Source organism: Palaemon carinicauda, chromosome 23 (genome assembly GCF_036898095.1).
Source record: "Palaemon carinicauda isolate YSFRI2023 chromosome 23, ASM3689809v2, whole genome shotgun sequence".
Classification (NCBI taxonomy): domain Eukaryota; kingdom Metazoa; phylum Arthropoda; class Malacostraca; order Decapoda; family Palaemonidae; genus Palaemon; species Palaemon carinicauda.
This window is the reverse complement of record NC_090747.1, coordinates 89,524,916-89,544,324: the sequence shown is the minus strand read 5'-3', so window position 1 is coordinate 89,544,324 and position 19,409 is coordinate 89,524,916. Positions and strand designations below refer to the sequence as shown.

At 41.0% G+C, this 19,409-nt stretch overlaps 1 protein-coding gene across 1 annotated transcript in view; it reads left to right on the top strand.

Moving 5' to 3' along the window:
- The window catches only part of nbs (nibrin), a 54,789-nt gene extending 49,014 nt beyond the window's left edge, over nucleotides 1-5,775 (top strand). The window contains exons 11-13 of the mRNA XM_068347148.1: nucleotides 2,830-3,384; nucleotides 4,795-5,040; nucleotides 5,443-5,775. Of these exons, the coding sequence (XP_068203249.1) occupies nucleotides 2,830-3,384; nucleotides 4,795-5,040; nucleotides 5,443-5,760 (1,119 nt within the window). The 3' untranslated portion in view covers nucleotides 5,761-5,775. The remainder of the gene's footprint in view (nucleotides 1-2,829; nucleotides 3,385-4,794; nucleotides 5,041-5,442) is intronic.
- Nucleotides 5,776-19,409: the final 13,634 nt, after the last annotated feature.

Sequence of the window (19,409 nt, the reverse complement as noted above, 5' to 3'; positions counted from 1 at the left end):
GGGTGTTAAACATCCTGGGATTTTAACCCTTTTACCCCAGGCTACTGTATTTGGAAATTTCCAACCCTTAACCCCCAGGGGGTTATTTTTTTCCCAGCACATTTTGCAGTATATTTTTTTTTTAATTGCTCTAACAGCCTTCATTTTTGTCATAGAGAGGTCAGATTGGTCTCATTCTCTTGGAAAATGTCTGAATTTTCTCAAAAAATTATCAAAAATATGAAGAAAAAAAATTTTATAGAATTTTTTTGCAAGGACGTACCGGTACGTCCATGGGGGTAAAGGGATGGCTTTTGTGAAACGTACCAGTACGTCCTTTTGGGGGTAAAAGGGATAAATGAGACAGTTTGATTTTAGAAACTATATTCCTCCTAAGGATAAGTCTCCTATCAAAGGACAAAGGTTTGTAATGTATCTGTCTAGGAACAAGTTGCAAATTTTAAAAGTAATTTTTAATTTTGCTAACTATACAAAACTGAGTCCTTTGTTATACTTTTCCGCTTCATTCATCCCGCAAGTTCTAGGTGAAGGTCAAAGTGGCTTCTCAGCGAGCTGGCAGCGGTGAAGGGCTTCCCCCACTAACTGTCTGAAAGTACGGACACTTGTCATAAATTTTAGCTCCCAAATTATCAGTTTCGCTGAAATCCTACTCCTATTAAAGGACTTCGACTTGGATTGTTAGGAAAGATATAAATCACTTTTAAGAAAAAAATATTTTAAATGAAAAAAGCATTTTATATGTATTTGTTTTAATAAAAGTTTTCAGTAAATTACAAAGTACTGCACCTTTTTATATACAAGTAGCTGTACACCTGAATTTTCACATGACTTGTGAGTAGTTAGTTCGCTGACAAAAGAGGACTCTTTTTGTTAGAGTATCCTTCCTAGCAAAATTGTTTTAAGGCTTTGAACACTCCTTTTCCCTAATTTTCCAAAGGCTATTTACATTAATAACATGGTTTGTGAAAACTGAAAACTGGAGTTAACAAAAATTAAATAATAATAAACAGAAATTCATACAAATTCTTTCTATTAAAGTTCTTGGAGCCACATATGGATATATTCTGTGATTTTCTAAAGAACACTTGGTTTTTAGCTAGTTGTTCTTTTTCTTCCAAACAAACATTCCATTTTTTATTGAAAAAGTGCACAGTGTGTAAGTAATGAAAAGATTGCTATTGCAGCTTTGCTAGTGCACAGTACCAGTGTCTTTCTATTGACCAATTATGTAATATTTATGCAGATGTTAGAACCCATGCTATTGTATATTGATACTATACTAAGAACTGTGAACATGCACCAGAAATAGAGAAGTGCAAAGCCCAAGCAAGACATGAACAACTGTCAGGCCAAGGACTGAGCCGATACCAGGAGGTAGTGGAAGTATCTAATAAGACCCATAGAGGACTTCAGAAATTAGGCTTAATGCAATAGGGAAAGTAGTCCATCATACAAAAGAATTGAGAAGTGAAGAAATGGTATAAAAGTGGATATTTTAGAATTAAGATATATAGGAAATATAACTAACAGATGAATTATGAAATAACACATTTAAATTCACTCAGTTTTCAGATTTGGAAGGAACCATCTCAATATGGTGGGCATCTTCAATGCAATTGATAATCTGGAGGTTATGGTAGCTTAGTTGATATTATCGCTCAACTTACAATTCATGGGTCGGGAGTTGAAGCCCCTTTTGCAGCCCAGAAAAGTTTTTATAGGTGTTCACAATCTTACTGCCCCTATCTGCTAGGAATTGTGGATTTTGTGTGGCCTAAAGGTCTACCTTTTGAGTATTCAGTAGCCATTGCCTGGCCATCCTTTGTTTAGTTAGTGACAAGAAGGGGCTTTGGCAAGTTTTTTGCATATAGGGTTAGTCTTGAGTACAATTTTTTGTCCCTATGCTTATGCCGCTCACAAGTGACCTGTAAACCGCTAGAGGGTCATGAATAGGCATTGTCTCTGGATTCATAATTGCAAAGGTAACCTCTAGCAACAAGTATTGTTTTCTCTCCTTCCTTTCAAAAGGAGTTAAAGAATTCCCAGGCAAAGATGTGTGTGTCAGGAGGAAGGTGATGAGGGTGAGATGGTTTGGGAAGATTTCTTGACCGTCCCTGAAATAAAAAAGGCTGTATTTTTTCTTCAGCTGGGGTCCCATGGTGAATATGAACAGACCACTAACCAATCACTTCTTAGTGTCAAGCTTACTGCAACCACTATATTACATCAGATGAAACTCTGGAATTGAAGAAATGAGATCGTCTTGTCTTTCCTAGTATGAGAAATAAGTTTTGCTAATATAAACAAATTCAAAGGTCCTCAATTGGTGATGTCTTTGGTAAATTTCTGGCACCTTAACATGCTCCTTAGAGTTATTCAATTTGCTGGGCTACTTGCATAAGGAGGATGACACATGGTCATAACTTTGCCATGATTGCTGTTCTCATGATTCCAGTTATACTCTGAACTTCAGCTTGGTGGATGTGATATACCAAAGGATCTAGGTGTAGCATGCGTAGTGTAATAGATTATCTTGTCTGATAACACAAGCCTGTAAACCTGGGGACATTCCATGTCAAGCATTAGCCACATATGTGATTGATTGAATTATGATGAAATATTTTCTTTTCAAAATACATATTTTTATTTAATATAATAGTGTTAATGTTTCTCTTAATAGTGTTAATATTTCTCCTAACAAGACCACTTAGGTATATGCACATTTTTTGTCCTTTTAATGCTTCTGAAGGATTTTGGTCATGAATTAATGTAATGTGAAAGGTAAAGAAAATAGAGGTAGTAAAGCAAAGTTTTTTATTCATTTTTCAGGACGAAGAAGAGGAGGCAGATGCTATGTCACAGGATTGTCATGTATCAAAGTTTGAACCAAAACATGTTAGCACTCAGAAATATGATAAATCTGTTGGAAGGAATATGAATGAAATTGCTGCAAATAATAAAGATAAAACAGAAGGTATTGGTGAAAAAGCATCCACAACACTTGAGGGTGGAATTTCCTCTCTGGAGCCATTGGCTGGACGCTCCATACCCTTTGAACCTTACACTCTCCCAAGTTTAAATGTTGAGCCTCACATTGAAGATGATATTTTAACTCAGCCATATGGAGAGGTCAAAACAGAGCCACTTAGCCAACCAGAAGATGAACCAGATTGTTCTGTGAGGAAAAGGAGGAGGGAAAAGGAAGATATACATGATGTAGATGTTTCAAATTGGTTTGGAAAAAAGAATAGAATAGAGAACGCTAATGTACAAGTTAAGTCTGAAAGAGTTGTGGAACCTACCGTTAAACAAGAAGTTTGTAATAGTGACCTCTTTGCGATACCTAACACAAGTGAAAGAAGCCGGCGAAGAGCAGAGGCAAAGGTAAGTCGTATACTTTCATATTTGACTATCAGTATAAAAAAAAAAGCACAAAATCAGTATGGTCCCAAGTAAGGTATTTATTGCAAGTCTACATAGTTCTGTTCGTTTCTGAATCTAAAATACTGAGATTAATATACTTCCTAACAAAAGTTTCTCTTGGAAGAGTTACATTTAAAAGCATAATGTCATTCCTAACTACCAAACAGAATTAACTGTTAGACCAACGGTAAGAATCGGTCACATTTTGTTGAATCTAAGAGTCAAAACTTCAGCTCTAATTCCATTAGACCAGTTTTTCAACATTATTAATATTTCAGGAATGAGAAAAAGAAACTGGAGTATTGGCATTAAAGTTGTAAGCAAATGAATAATTAAAATATTTTGTACTGTATGGCATCCTTAAATAGATTAAAGTTTGGAAGACTTTAAAGATAAATATCACAAGGTTAATGCTTTTTTTTTCTTGGGGATTTTTTTTGGGTTAGGCTTGCGTGTTTTTCAATGAATTTTCATGAAAAGTCTAGAGCAGGGAATCCAATACTACTTTATATACCTTAAAAATATTGTCTTTCTTGCCCTAGTGAAATGCACAGATTCAATGTAGATTAGGGAAATCCAGAGGTTCAGGCTCTGTTGAACCTGTCACAGCACTAATTCTAAATTTGACAGCTAGCTGATGACCATTCACCCACTGAGAACCAACACCAAGGACAATCGCTAACTCATGACATGTCACCCACTGAGAACCATAACTAACACAATGCTACCCTGGGATTTTCCTTTTTCATAAAATTCTCAAAGGACAACCTTTTGTTTGCACTTTTAATTAACAAGTTCGAGATTTATGCCTAAGCTAATAATATAAATAAAGTTAATTAGGTTATGAATTAATTGTTTACCTAATTCTTGCACTAAGTGATAATTTCTATGCAGGTGCTGCTATTCAGTCTTTTACTTTTTGTTTTTGAATGGTTTGGGTATGAATGTTCCGTCACATATTAGAGCCATTTTCCAGACAAGAAATAAATGCCCAGGTGAGCATTGTCTTCTGGGTTTTTAAGGGTTTTCGGCAGGTGACTTTCCCTCAATTAGCAGAGAAATACAGCTTTGAAGGTGCTGTGAAGGGTTCAATAGAGCCATAATCAATGGATTTTCCTTATACACACAGTCTGTGTCTTGCAGGGTGGTTCACTGCTAATAGGACAGCAAAGTCAATATTTCTCAGGTATATCATGTCCTATTAGTTCTAGGTTTTACAGAAAAGTCCTTGGAAACCACACAGCACCTCTCCAAAAACTTATTTTTTATTTGGATTTATTAATAATAGTATGTTGAAAAACTTATGAAATACTTGGTAAAACATATCAATGCATAATATAATGATTATAATTATTATGCTTTGGTTATCAGAAAAGGCTTCCAGAGGAAAGTACAAGTGTTGCTGCTGGAGATCTTTTTGATTTGCCAACTTCATCACGATCTGAACGGCGCAGAAAAATGATGAAGTCTGAGGAGTCAACATCTAAGGCTGTAGTACATAATAAAGATAGCAATGTAAAAGATGTCAGCTCTGCAAATAACCCTCAAATACCTTCAACTTCTAGCAATATCAGAACACCAGTTAATGAAAAAATTAGATCTGTTAATACTTCTTTGGTAAGTTTGTTTTTAGGAATTAGGGTTTTTATTAGAAATAAAAGTTAGAATTTAAAAAAGAATAAAAAAGGTGTGACCTTTTTATAGGTTTTAATGAATATATACAGACTTGTTGTATACCCTTTGCCTCAATAGGTATAGGAGTAGATGATGAGGGTACCATCTTTGGTATTCAGAAAAATATATTTTAGCCTTTAGGAACTTTGATAAGGATTCTTGCAGATTAAACATTTTTTACAAGGTTGCTGTATCAGGATTCAGAATAATGTGTAAATATATCCCATGATTTAATGTATCATTTATTTCATTGCAATTTTAGAGTTCCACATTTTTACTTCATTCATACAGTACTCAAATAACTCTTCTTGGTTTTATTACATCAGTTGTATCTTGTCCTTACAGAATGACACTTGGATTAGTAAAAAATGCAATGAATCAGTTACACAAGCTACAAAATCCCCAGTGAAAGCAGAGGCAGTTGTTGGTAATGTTGTGACTAAGAGTGAACCCAGACATGGTGATGTGGCCGAACTTGCTGGTAGTTTTGAAAAGTCCCTTGTTGTTGTAGAAGTAGCCTCGCTTGTGAAACGAAGGGAAGTCGGAACCACCCCAGTAAGCAATCCTCAAACCATTTCAATTGGAAAACTTAAGAATTTCAAGAAATTTAGAAAGGTACAGTATTTAATATATGGGGATTACCTTTTTATATGTGGATCCTAAAATGCTTTGCAGGTGTATCTAAACAATATTAGCCTCTATTCTTCATGCCATTTATTTCAGAAATTGATATACAGTACTGAAATCATTTTTCATAAGTTGCCTTATCTCCTGTGAAGTAGCATCTAGCTGCAGCCTAAAAATTCTAAACAAACTCCTACACTTCAAGCAGAGACTTTATCTGCTTAACACTTCACTCTGTATCTCATTCTTTATGGAACTCCCAACTTGCCCCATTGATCTACCTCTTCATGTGTTCCGTGCCTATATTTTTCTTCTCTTTAGGCCTGTGATATTTAGTTAGATTTTTTATATTTGTGTAAATTTTAATTGTGATTTGTTTGACTGTAGAGTGGTGTTTTGCAGTAATTCTACTATTTACATAGATTACAGTACTTGTCAGTGACAATGGTTTAGCCATTAGTTTTAATATAGCCTTGAGTTACTTTTTGGGGGGGTTTATATTTAACTTGATTTTATATTCTATTTTTTTTTTTTTTCATTATAATGCTTACTTGGTTTAGTTAGGTTATCAATTAGTAATGTTAGCCTAGTTTGGCCGTACAAGTTTTGACTTGATTCCAAAAGCTTAATTTTTGTTATGTAACATTTTGTGGGTCTTGTGTTTTTTGGTAGTATGATTATTTAGTTTTAACTTACAGGTTAAGTTGTTACAAATAGTTAGGGTTTTCAGTCTTAACATACAGATCTAGCCAGCAGGCTATTTACAATGAATTCATCAACATACATAGGAGGGCTTGACCAGCAAGTCATGATTTTCCTCCTATCATCTTTACGCAAGACCCACATATGTTATGTCCTGAAATAATTGTGATTAATAATACAGTTGGCCCCTTTTTCTAAGGGCATTACATTCATATCCCCTGCCCTCCCACTAATAATGATAATAGGAGACTACATATACCCAAAAGCATTGTACATATAATTTTTTCTTTATTACACTACTGCCAAGTACCGTATAGTACTTTGTTAATAACTCTACATTCTCTATCTCTTAAAATCTACAGTATTCTATATTGTACATATGGTCTTTACAGTAAGTTTTGCGAAATATAGAGGTTCACTACATTATGTAATAGCACCTGTTTGTTCTGGCACGAAATACAAACCCTCGTTCATTACGTAGGAGATAGATTCATCGCTATCTGGTATTCAGGCCATAAAACCTTTGAGCTAGGTGGTAGCTAAACCTTCTGGCAGAAGCAGAGAAACTCCTGATAGCGCCCAAATGCTCACTAGCTCAGTCACTTTTGATTTAGCCCTTGTAGAGAGCAGACATACTCCAATGCCTCTCCACTTTCTGTTGAAATAACCTTGATTGCACACACCCCCTACAGATGAGCATGCACACTGGGCCAGATCAGCAAAGGGAGCCTTCTCCCTTACGAAACCCTTGCGGCTGCAAGTGGTCGTCTTTACTCAAGAGAGCACCTCTTGTAGCTGTTGGTAAGCGTCCTTGCGATTCATCGCTCTAGCTCTTCAGATAAAGCGTGGTAGAACTCACGCCTTAACTCCAGTAGCCCAATGGGCTCCTCATTACACCACCATGGAATATAAGACCCCAGCAAGACACGCTCGCCTACTGACAGAACATACAGTCAAGGTTTTTGTCGAGTTTTTACCATCTCCTCCCCCCCACCCCTCGCCTAAACCTCGCACGAGTACAGCAGACTGCCCCTACCACTTCTAGATTGGTGGAGAGATGTACATTTGGGCCTCCACCTCACATGAAAAACTCGTGAGTTACATTACCCTTGCGTGACAAGTCTCACCCTCGATTGGCAAGCACTTGTGAGCAAAATGCCACCTCTCGCATGAGCCACAGGTAAAGAATACGTTCACGTGTCAAGACGGCAACCCTTTTGGGATCCCGACTGCAAGGATTCGGGATATTGTCAGTCTTATCCACCCGAGCTGCTCTTGTTGCGAATTTGGCCTTATCACTTTGGACCAAGAAGCCAGTTTCTATTCCTTTGATAACAAAGGTGTTCCCAGGGAACCCCACGGCTCAATTTGATCCTAGTCGGCGTCTATAGCACCCGCACCTGAACCTAGTGCTCCGGCACTAAAACCCTCATCAGCGCACATTTCCAGATACCAGAAATATCTGGAAACAGGCAGCCGTCGCAGGTCACTCCGCCTCCAGAACATAGTATAGTATACCTTTTACCGTAGGAGTAGGGGATCGAGCTCGTTGTGGAGTCTTACAGGTTTTCTCTGGTCAGACCACTCGGCCTCTCCCATTTTGCCCCAATGATTTTATTCCACCTCCTGGAGTTATTATTATTATTACTTGCTAAGCTACATCTCTTGTTGGAAAAGCAAGATACTATATAGTAGAGTACTGAATTATGCGAAGTTTGGTCGATCCACGGTCTCGCTTAAATGAAAAATTGCATAATTCGAAACACAACAGGAGGAGAAATTCCATTAGGGCCAAGGCTAAAGGGAATGTTTCTGCTACCTATTTTTAATAATTCCTATACAGTATACTATACTGTATTTTTTATATCAAATTGTTCATATGAATAAATCAAACATTTAAAATGTTTTAAAGTTTTTATAACTTGAAAAAGGCTATATCTCTGCGTGTAACACTATCTAAAATTAGGGACAAACTTTAATGAATTTAAGTCGTATCTATTGTATAAGTCAATTGGTGAATTGCAAAACCATCAGTTTATAGACTGACCATTACTGCACAGGCCATCAACTTGACATATTGTCAGACCAACAAGTACACCAGGTGTCATGATTCTCTATCCTATACTTCCTTAAATAAGCTCAGGCGTGGCAATCCTGGGGCAATTGGTCGGCCAGTTGAGCGGATATCCACCCTGCTATGGGGGAGTCTCCTTCACAAAGAATAAGAGTTTGTTTTTAGGGTGGGAACAATTACAAGTTTGGAAGTAATTTGTATATTTCTTAACTATATAAACAAGTTCTTTACACATACTTGTCCCGACATCACCTTCTCCCAGTAAATCCGGTATGCAATAAAAATTGATTGATCTAGTGAGTGTGTGGGCAGTAACAGAAGTGTTTCCCTTTTCTTCTTGGAGGTTGGCTGCCACCTCACTCTAAGGTTTTATAGCCTGAACATCAGATTACACTTAATCTATCTCCTATGTAAATTTAGAACTTCAGGTTTGTATAAGGAAAAATACAAATTATTAACAAATTTGTCCTATTGTAATAATTTATTGTATGTACATCATGTATTGTACATGTTACAGTAAAGTAACAGTACTGAACTGTACATTGAAATAATCTAGGCTACTCAGGTACTCACCAACTCCATGTTTTCCTATTGGAATACACACCATTATCCTTTGACAAGAGCATAAACTACAGTGAAGTTGGAAAGGCTGTTGAAAATATTTTTTGAGGTAGTATAATTACCGACAGGTGGTGAAAAGTCCAGCCCCACTCCCTTGTTAGCCAGACAATCACTTATGACTTTAGCTGCGAGCAGTGCAAACATACTCTTGCGTCCTCAAATTCTGGTTGTTTTTATTTTATTTTGCTTTCTCTTTCTAGATAAAATGTAAACGTAAACCTGGATAAAGTAAATGAAAAGCATAAGGCTATGCATTTTTTCTGAATACACTGGAAATTTGTGATGGGTTTATGTGCAAATCTGCCATAAATCTCAATTATCCTTTTACCTTTAGGCCATGAGTGTTTGCAGTTATCCCTTCACTACGTGACTGTTCAACGACTAATGGTACCTGAAGAAGTTGGTCTTCCTTTGGTACTACTGGTACTCCCTTGGTGGGAAAAAGTTTTTTTTACCACTGCCAATTCTTCCAAGGCTGCCGCTGCAGTATCTCCCAAACTAGTGCTTCTTCCATGGAATTGTTGGTGTTATCGCTGCTTTTGAAGAGTCCACTGTGGTCTCTCTCTGTGGGCGTGTATTTTTTTTTCCCCCCCAAGACTTTGACCCTGAAGAAGGCTGACAAAAATCGGCCTTGTCTGTTAGATTCTTCAAAGGCTGTTGCTTCTCGGAAGAAATCACTGTAATGGTGAAGGAGTTGTGTAAGACTTCAACTGATCTGGCCCCACTTATGCGTGAGAGTGTGCTTTATACCGAGAACCAACCTAGGCTGGGAGGGCTTCTAGTTACGTGATACAAGCTTTACACTTGCTATCGGTAATTGGTTTTGTACCGAACCAAGCACATGAATTGATGGACAAGATGAAGGGCCCAGTCCTTTATTTCCCCCTTTTCTGAGGTGTTAGATTGACCTCTCTTCTCCTATGAGAAAGACACAGAGAGAGAAGCGTTGCAGCACCGTGAACCTATCCCAGACTGGGAAAGTGTCGGTACGTAGTCTCGAATGGAACTGAGCGTGCACATTGTTGATTGGAATGAAGGCTCCCTCTCTTCTACTATCACTTTTCCTGGATGATAACTCCCTAAGGATACTTCATTTCCAAAGGGAAACAGTTGCTGTCATGGTGAGGTGAGACAAACTAGTGTGTAATCTCCTCGTTGGGTGATAAGAACCTCATGGGAGTGTGGGGATATGATACTGTCTAATCGTGATCGGTCTCCGCATGATCAGCCATTGCTAGATTGGCCAATCCACGAGTAACCACATTAACATTCTCCTTGTGACCCCTTGGGCTACCAGTGATGTTCACACATACTCACACTTTCGGGAACAAAATCATTTATCACCTGTTCTTTCTGTGTTGCCAGTCCACACATTTATATGACCAGAACCGCTCTCAGCAACCTCATGCACACCAAGATGCCCCATTTCATGCTTAAGATCGACGCTAAGGTTCTTTATCACCAAAAGAAAATTAACTCTCCTGAAGGGCTTGTCGAGGCATTTTTAGTGCCAAAGCAGCACCCAACTCCGGTTCAGTGATAGCAGAAGTGAAGAATCCCTAGATTGAGTGTTCACTTGTAGATGCTGTTGCACTCACTTAATGCAATGACCTTCAATTTGCTACGGTGGCTCCTTTAAATGAGAGTTCAGCTGTCATTAATCAGCATTTCAGCACAACTCGGAGGATCAAAGACCTCAATTAAGTTGTCCAGGTCGGAACTTGCTTGCGTGGCCTCGGACGAAGTCAATTTTCAAATATTTATGCCTGATAAGTCATTTTCATCTAGCCAATTGAGCAAGAACCTGCCTTTCTCACTCTAGACAGTAGATTTTACGTGCTTGAGGGTGCGACCCCGTATCCTCTTTCTGTTAATCCTGAAGTTTCTGCGTTAACAGTATTTTTACCTGTAGAGCGACTCAAGACTGAGGGCACAGTCTTCTCAGCTCTCAAATCTACTGCTGTAGAAACCTTTCATTGTCAGCTTCAAACAGTTTCATGACATACCAGTTAGTGAATCATTGGTCGAGCAAACAAGGAGTCCTAAAGAGAATGAATACTGTTGTTTTCCATTCTCCAGGAAAGTTATACAAGAGGGAATGTCGAAATTTCTGCAGTCTCTCTTTCATCAGAAGAACCTAGAGGCAATGAGAAGGAAGGCTAGCAACGGCTCCTTTATCCACTTTGCAGTATTCTTAAGGGCCTAGGACTTTCAAATATGGTTGTGGCAAAACTGCCACATCCTTACTAACATTGAAGGATCTTCAGCTGCTTCTTCCACTAAGAAAGGTGTGGACAGTGCTTCACCCTCTCATTCTAAACATGGCTGTTCAAGAGGGGTGGTAGGGCAAAGGAAGGAAGTTGTGAGTGGAGATGCCTGTAATGATATTAGGCAGCAGACAGCAATATGGAGCATAGGAGTAAGTGGTAGAAGTCCTTTAGAATAGATACCTGCTTCCTGAATAGGTCTTCATCCTCCTCTTCACTTGCACTCCCATGGCATTGTGGAGGTATCATCAGAAAGATGTGGCCTTGACGTAGATTTATGTACATAAAGTCATTTGACAGTTCTCTCACTATTTTACAGTTGACTTTTCCCCAGTGAAAAAGTCAACTGAGTACTGATCAGTCACAACCTCTCACCACTGAACAAGTACATTTTCAAACTCCAATCAGCTTGCAAATACCATACTGTCTGCCATCAAAGAGGGAAAAGTATATTTTCAAATATTCATTAATGAATCTCATAGAAAATACCTCCACTTAGTCTTTGAGGGAGCAGTGCGCCAGTTCAAATCCCTAAGCTTTGGACTGTCCACAACCTTGTAAGTGATCATGCAAGTTCTGACGATGGTCTCTATCTTGGGCCCTCTTGAACAAGATAAGTTTTGAGGTACAAGTAGTCGTTGACTTAAGACCGACAGGTAAGCCGAAAGTAGGCGGCATGCCTGCTGCCATCTTTCTCCCCTGTGAAGTAAAGACCCTTTCCCCTCCCCCCTCTGTGCTTTAGTGTCGGCTTAGCCATCACAACTTTCTTTCGCCGGTATTCAGACAGTCATCCCGGCTTGCCGGGTTGACTGCGCTGCCGGCCGGGACCCTACCAGCGCCGGTTAGGTTGCCGCCTCGGTCATTTCCTCCTTATATCCTTCCGGTGACTCCTTCACCGGAAGTGAATGCCCCGGGGGGAAAGACTGAACCGGCCCTGACGGCTGCTGGTGGGAAACCCAACACACTTGAGAATTCTTCAGTCCTCTCTTGGCCTGCCATCCACATACCTTGCAATCGGTGGTACAGCCGGCGGCAAAACTTTGTGGATGGATGGAAGCTAGAATCAGATGGATTCCTCCCCTTCCATTAGAACTCTCATTCTGGCAAGGAGACAGTAGGTGGCAAGATTGCCCTCCCTACATTTCAAGTTATTGTGCTAAACCATAATAATAGGAAACCCTCCTTTCCATTCTTTTTCTCTTTCACAAGCCTAACCCTGGTAGTGCACCGATAAAACTACAGTATATAACAATACAGTAGTACAAGTATTTCTAACATACTCTGTGTATCCTATGACAGTCTATTCTTGGGACCGCATAACATGTTGAGGTTGAGTAATCACTCAACACCCAGATGAATCCTTTGATTATTGGGACCCATATAAAACACAGTTCATCATTAATATACTACAAGTGGAGAAGTTAGTATAAATATTTACTAATTGCGGCTCTACGTACGGGAGTCGTTCCACCTTGTATTCTCTCTCATAGGGAATTTAAATATTGATATTGATGGAGGTCTCAGCGATTGCCTGGGAGAGGAAGTACAGATATGTCTTTCCTATTTCCTTTCTAGCTTACTATCCTAAGCTATTAAATATAATAGTAAGTTATACTATTAGATGTATGCATTTATATCAATGATATAAACAACTGTGAAACCTTTTCCTTTACAGGCGGAGCCAATGGTGACATGTGCAGTTGTGTTCTGCAACCACTAGAGTAAGGACTTTTGTGGGCATACGATGTGCAGGTCTCATGCCCCCTGCTGCATCGTATCTGGACCCCTGAGGTACTGGGACCCAAAGGGTTTTTCCAACTGCCCGACCTTGCTGACCAACAGCTTTGGAGAGACATGCCTGCCTCCACAGAAGCTAGGAATACAGCAAGGGAAACCCTTCGTAGGTGGGTAAGAGGGTTCCAGAAGAACTCTCCGGGACCTTACATGCCCAATGAATCTCTTAGGTACCTTCTGTTCCCTAAGGCTCAAACCAGTGCATTAGTGCCCCAGGAACAGGTCCAGTCTCCCTTCATTCAACTGAAGATCGACGCGGACATCCACAAGGCACTTGAAGGCATGGACATCCACCAAGAACGGATGTCGGAGGTGTCTACCGACACCGAACAGGACCTACTGCAAGAAGGCCCTGAAGAAAACTTGGTTCAACCACTAACGTAGGAAGAAGGATCCGTTTTGACGGTGACTGATTACCCCAGTTCACCGTGAGGCATATCAACCTATGCCGTCAACCTCTTCAGTCCCAACTCCCCAACCGACTGCACAGGTCGACAGGAGCGAAGGAACAAGAGGAAATTAAGCAAGACATCAAGCAGACGAAGAGGGAGGTACTAGAAGGAAAGCGCCCTGGAACTTCCAGGGGGCTCTCCTAAACCCCTTAAGGTATCTGACCTCCCTCATTGCTCCCAAACCAACCCCTGGAAGTATACGGAGCACATGCCCATGATGAATGGAAAGCTATACATCGAGAAGGTGGGGGCCAAGCCACTTGAAGATCTTGAATTCTGGCCCAGCTTTTTGGCTTACCAAGATTGCTACGTGAGACTGAGAGATGAACCTGCATCCCGCGAGGAGACGGTACCGAAGGCAGTCATTGTCTTCGAATGTGACAAGGCACAGGCCATCCTTACCAAGACCCTGAAAGGAGCCAGGTATACCAACTCCAAAGTCTCGGCACTGTGCAAGAGGCATCCAACCTTCATTGCTCCTTCCTCCAGAGCTTTCCCTTTTCGGAGCAAGCCCTCGACTGCGTCATTAAGGCAGTCGAAGAGGGCAAACCTTGCCCAATCCTAGAGGAATGTAAACCATTATCTCTAGCTATGCCTACCTGCGAGAAGTGGAAAAAGGTACATCTAACTTTCTCCGTCTCGAAGTTGGATCCGGAGATAGCAGGCCAAGTTTAATGAGAACCATCTTTTGAGAAGGGAACAGGAGAGGAAAGAAAAACTTGCCGCCTCCCTGTCTCATCAGAATTGCTTGGAAAAGTGTGCAGGCTTAAATAACACCCCAAATATGTATGTGGTCCTAGCCAAGTCTCAGATGGGTACCCTTGTGAAGGACTTGTACGCCTTTGTCAGGTCAAGGAGGACCTGTAGAGAGCATGTGTTCGCCGCAGCAACAATGAAAACAAACCCAGAAAACAGATTTCATCATGTATCTAGTGCAAGGATCTTTTCCCACAGGAAGTGGTCCAAGAAGTCATTGTCAAAGCTGCCATGGAGAATAGGAACCTTCTCCTAAAGTGGGCATGTCTTCAAAGAGGAAATCTTCGTCAGACAGAGGTACCCAGCCTAAGAACAAGAAGGCGAGAAAACCAAGTAGACCTGCACAACTTCTGGCCATGACCATGGCCATGGTGCCTCAAATGGTAACCCAGCCGCAAACCACCTTCCAGATGGTCCCTCAACGCCTGGTAGCCCAGTCACCTGTGTTTATCCAGGCTTTGAGAGGCACTCGACCACCTTTCGGCCCTACAAAAGTAAAGGCTCAAAAAGAGGTTCCTCCGGAAACCCCCCAGAGAAGGACGCAGTCACGGAAATAAGTCCTCAGGAACCCCCAAGCAATGAGGGGCTCCAGGTAGGAGGCAGACTGTTCTACTTTCGGGATTGTTGGACCTTCAATTCCTGGGCCCACAGCCTAATCACAAATGGGCTCAGGTGGAGATGGAACAGTTCCTCCCCCTTTTCCGAAATTCTTCCAACACTCCACCCCCTTGTTGGAAGAAGATACCTCAGAACTCTTGAAGAACAAGGTAATAAAGAAAGTGAAGTCCATCAAAATTCCAGGGAAGGCTGTTTTGTGTTCCCAAGAAAGACTCGGACAAACTCAGAGTCATTCTAGACTTTGTCTCCACTCAACAAGTTCACCGAGAACAACAAGTTCCGAATGCTTACCTTGCAACACATAAGGACCCTTCTACCCAAAAGGGTGTGCACAGTCTCAATAGACCTGGCAGATGCTCACTGGCACCTTCCAGTCAGTCGCCCCCTCTCCTCCTACCTAGGATTCAAGCTACAGGAGACAAAATTTGTCTTCAGAGCGATGCCCTTTGGGCTAAACATAGCCCCAAGGGTATTCTCGAAGCTATTAGACACAATCGTCCAGCAGCTACGCTCCGAAAGAGTTCAAGTAGTGGCATATCTAGACAATTGGTTGGTGTGGGCAGCATCCAAGATGAAGTGTCTGCAATCGGCCGGAAAGGCGATTCGGTTCCTGGAGCACCTGGGCTTCAAGATCAATCGCAAAAAGTCTCGCCTTTCTCCAGCTCAAAAGTTCCAATGGAACTTAAGGCACACCATCTCTCCATTGCATTCAAGAAGAGGAGAGAGATAGTGGGGGCTGTCAAGAGACCAATCCGATACAAGAGGATTTCAAGACGCCAACAGGAAAGAGTATTGGGCTCTCTCCTATTTGCAGCAGTGACAGACCTACTGCTAAAAGCACAACTAAAGAATGCGTCAGGAGTCTGGAGAAGATCAGCATCAAACGCTCAAAGAGACAAACTAAAGTTGACCCCGACCCGATTGCGCACGATACTAAGGCCGTGGTCGACATCGAAGAGCCTAGCGCAGACAATTCCCCTACAGCCACCACAACCATCAGTGGTGATACACACAGACGCCTGCTTGGAAGGTGAGAATGAGAGAAAAGTGCAAGGGAATTGGCTGCACCAGTTCAAAACCTTTCACATCAACATTCTGGAGGCCATGGCAGTCTTCCTAACGTTGAAGAAACTATCTCCTCACAGGGCAATCCACATAAGATTGGTTCTGTACAATGAAGTGATGGTAAGATGTCTAAATCGACAAGGCTTGAGATCACCTCACATCAATCATGGGATGTTAGCCATTTTCCACCTGGTAAGGAAGAGAAGACGGCACTTAGCAGTTCACCTTCAAGGGTTCCGCAATGCGACGGCAGACGCTCTATCCAGGCGAAAGCCGATAGATAGAATGGTCCATAGACGTACTCATTCTCCTTCATCTCGCAAAAAGTTCTGGAACTGCAGATCGACCTCTTCGCAACGAGCGACAAGAAGAAACTACCTCGTTACGTAGCCCCTTACATGGCCCCTCAAGCAGAAGCGATAGACGCCATGTCTCTCTACTTGAACAGATGGAATCGGACTTACCTTTTTCCACCAACCAATCTCCTGCTAAAAGTCCTCGACAAGCCGAGATCCTTCAGAGGGACAGCTGCAGTAGTGGCCCCCCAAATGGCCCAAAAGCAATTTGTTCCCTCTAATTCTAGAATTGAAACTGAAGCTGTTGCCTCTGCCAAACCCAGTTTTATCTTAACTGGTTCAAAAGTCGACTACTGTATTTACATTTCATCCTCGAGAACCAACAACCTACATCTCATGATTTTCTCACCCTAGTGGCGAACAAAAAGTTTGGAATCTCGAAGGACAAGGTCGACTTCATTGAAAAGTACAAGTCAAGTTCAACCAGGAGACAATATGAATCCTCTTGGAAGAAATGGGTATCCTTTGTGAAAAAAAGGAGACCAACAGAAATTTCAATAGATTTCTGTCTTTCTTCGTCTACCTACATGAACGAGGCCTGGCTTCCAGTACGATAACTGCATGTAAGTCGGCCCTGACAAGACCTCTTCTATACGCCTTTGAGGTGGACCTCACAAGCGAAATCTTCAATAAGGTACCAAAAGCATGCGCTAGACTCAAGCCGGCAACCCCTCCAAAGACCATCACATGCCCATTGCACTATGCTTCAAACCTAAACAATGACGATTGTACTCTAAAGGATCTAACACACAAAGTAATTTTTCTGTTTGCGATAGCCTCAGGGCTTAGAGTTGGTGAAATAGTGGCGTTATCCATATATGTAGGCCATATTCAGTTCCAAAATACAGGAGAACTGAACCTTTTTCCTGATTCTGCCTTTCTTGCCAAGAACGAGCTGCCCACCAAGAGGGGTGGTCCTTGGAGAATCTGCCCACTGAAGGAAGATGTCTCTCTATGCCCAGTAGAAGGTTTATCTTCGAAGAACTTCAGACTTCAAGGAGGGACAGCTCTTCTGAGGCGAAACCTCAGGATCAAATCTATCCCTAAGACAACTTGAGAGCGAAGCTCACCTACTTTATTCGCAGAGCGGATCCTGACAGCTCACCGGCAGGTCACGACCCAAGAAAAGTTGCTTCTTCGTTGAATTTCTTTCAACACATGGATTTGAGAGGCTCCGCTCATATACGGGGTGGAAATCATTCAGTGTCTTCTATAAACATTATGCAAAGCAAGTGCATGAAATAAAACACTTTGTGGTGGCGGCGGGTAGTGTCATAAAACCCGTCGTCTAGTGCTGCGATGAAGTGTACTGTTTTGGGACTTAACAGTGTATCGGGTGAATAGGTTTTAATACCTTCTAGTGCAAATCATTGTGATGATTAATATACTGTTCTATACAGGTGCAGAATCTGACCAATAACAGCAGTGCCGTGTGAACATTTGAACACAGTGTTGACGCATATCCAACATCTGAGGGAATATAGACAGATTTTGTCTTACATTCACACTGAGCAGCATTTAATTAATAATGAATTCATATATGTATATTCTTCCCTTACAGGTCAGAAATATATATAACCATGATGTTTACCTATGCAAGGTCAGAGTTCTACTTTCTTACACCTACATTTCTTAACTTTCCCTGCAGGGGGTAGGAAGCCCTAAGCCAGTTCCAAGCTTAGTGGATATGACAGATAATGGTGATGTCATATATAGGTCTAGCAGACCAGGTAAGGAACCTATTCAAAGTAAAGGCACTTATACAAACCCACAGATATAGTACTTTCAAGCTAATTCTCTGGTATGCTTCCATCAGGACAACATGGCCGAGCCCAAAATACAGATTTTGAGCAAAGCAAAAAATCTATTTTTGGGTGAGATAACCATGTTGTCCTGATGGACCCACCCTTCTTTCTTGGTGACCCCATCCGAAACTACTCTATCTGCGGCTATTTCCGCTTAAATGCAACAAGGGAATGGCGTACAGTGGTAGTACGGGGATGTGGTCCACCGGGTACCTAGATAACGGCTCCCCTTTCGTTCGCCACTCTTCCCCTCAAAGAGTTAGATCTATTCGGGGTGAAGATTGCTATGTGTCGTATCTAAAAACTACGTCCCCCTGATATTATGCGACATCATTAAATTTATATTATGGATGAATCGCGCCAAGAGTTAGAATTCTGAAAACCTTCGGTTTATTTCTCTGGGAGTATCACTGTAGCAAATATCCCTTAGAAAGGCTGCCTAAAGGAACCTTCCATCAGGACGACATGGCTGTCTCACCCAAAAATAGATTTTTCGCTTTGCTCAAAATCCGTTTACAGTATTAGAATTGTCGTCCTCACTCTTTGCGAGGGGTTGGAATTAATTAAAAATTTGCTTGAATTAAGCCTTTGACCACAGCAGAGTTTCTATTAACTAGCTTATTTCTAATGCAGGGGTTGTACGTGCTAGCAATATCAAGCTACTGGTTCATGAAGTGTAAGGATTTTCACACCTTGCAGATAAATATGCTCGTGTAGATATCCCAAGTAGTTTCCAGCCAGTTGGAATGGAGGCATCTGCCCTGCTAAGGATGATTTTCCTATGTAAAAAACAAGGGTTTGTATATGTAAAGGAACAAATGACAAATTTGGAAGTAATTTGTATTTTCTCAACTACACAAGCCAGACTCCTATTCACTCATACTTGCGGGTCCACACCAACCCCAGTAAGTCACATGTGCAAAGTGTTTTGTCCATGAGCAAGCCCGGGAGGGGAGGGGGGTGGAAGAGTTGCTCCCGACTGCATACTGGTAATTACCAGTTGATTGTTTACACCTTGGTAGGAAGTTTGTATCTATTGTGTACTCCGGCTTTGATGTTATCCTTATGTAAAGGACCCAAGTTTGTATAGTTAGGAAAAATACAAATTACTTACAAATTTGTAATATTACCTACAAAAATGTGATATTTTTAACTTTATATTTTTATATTACAGAATA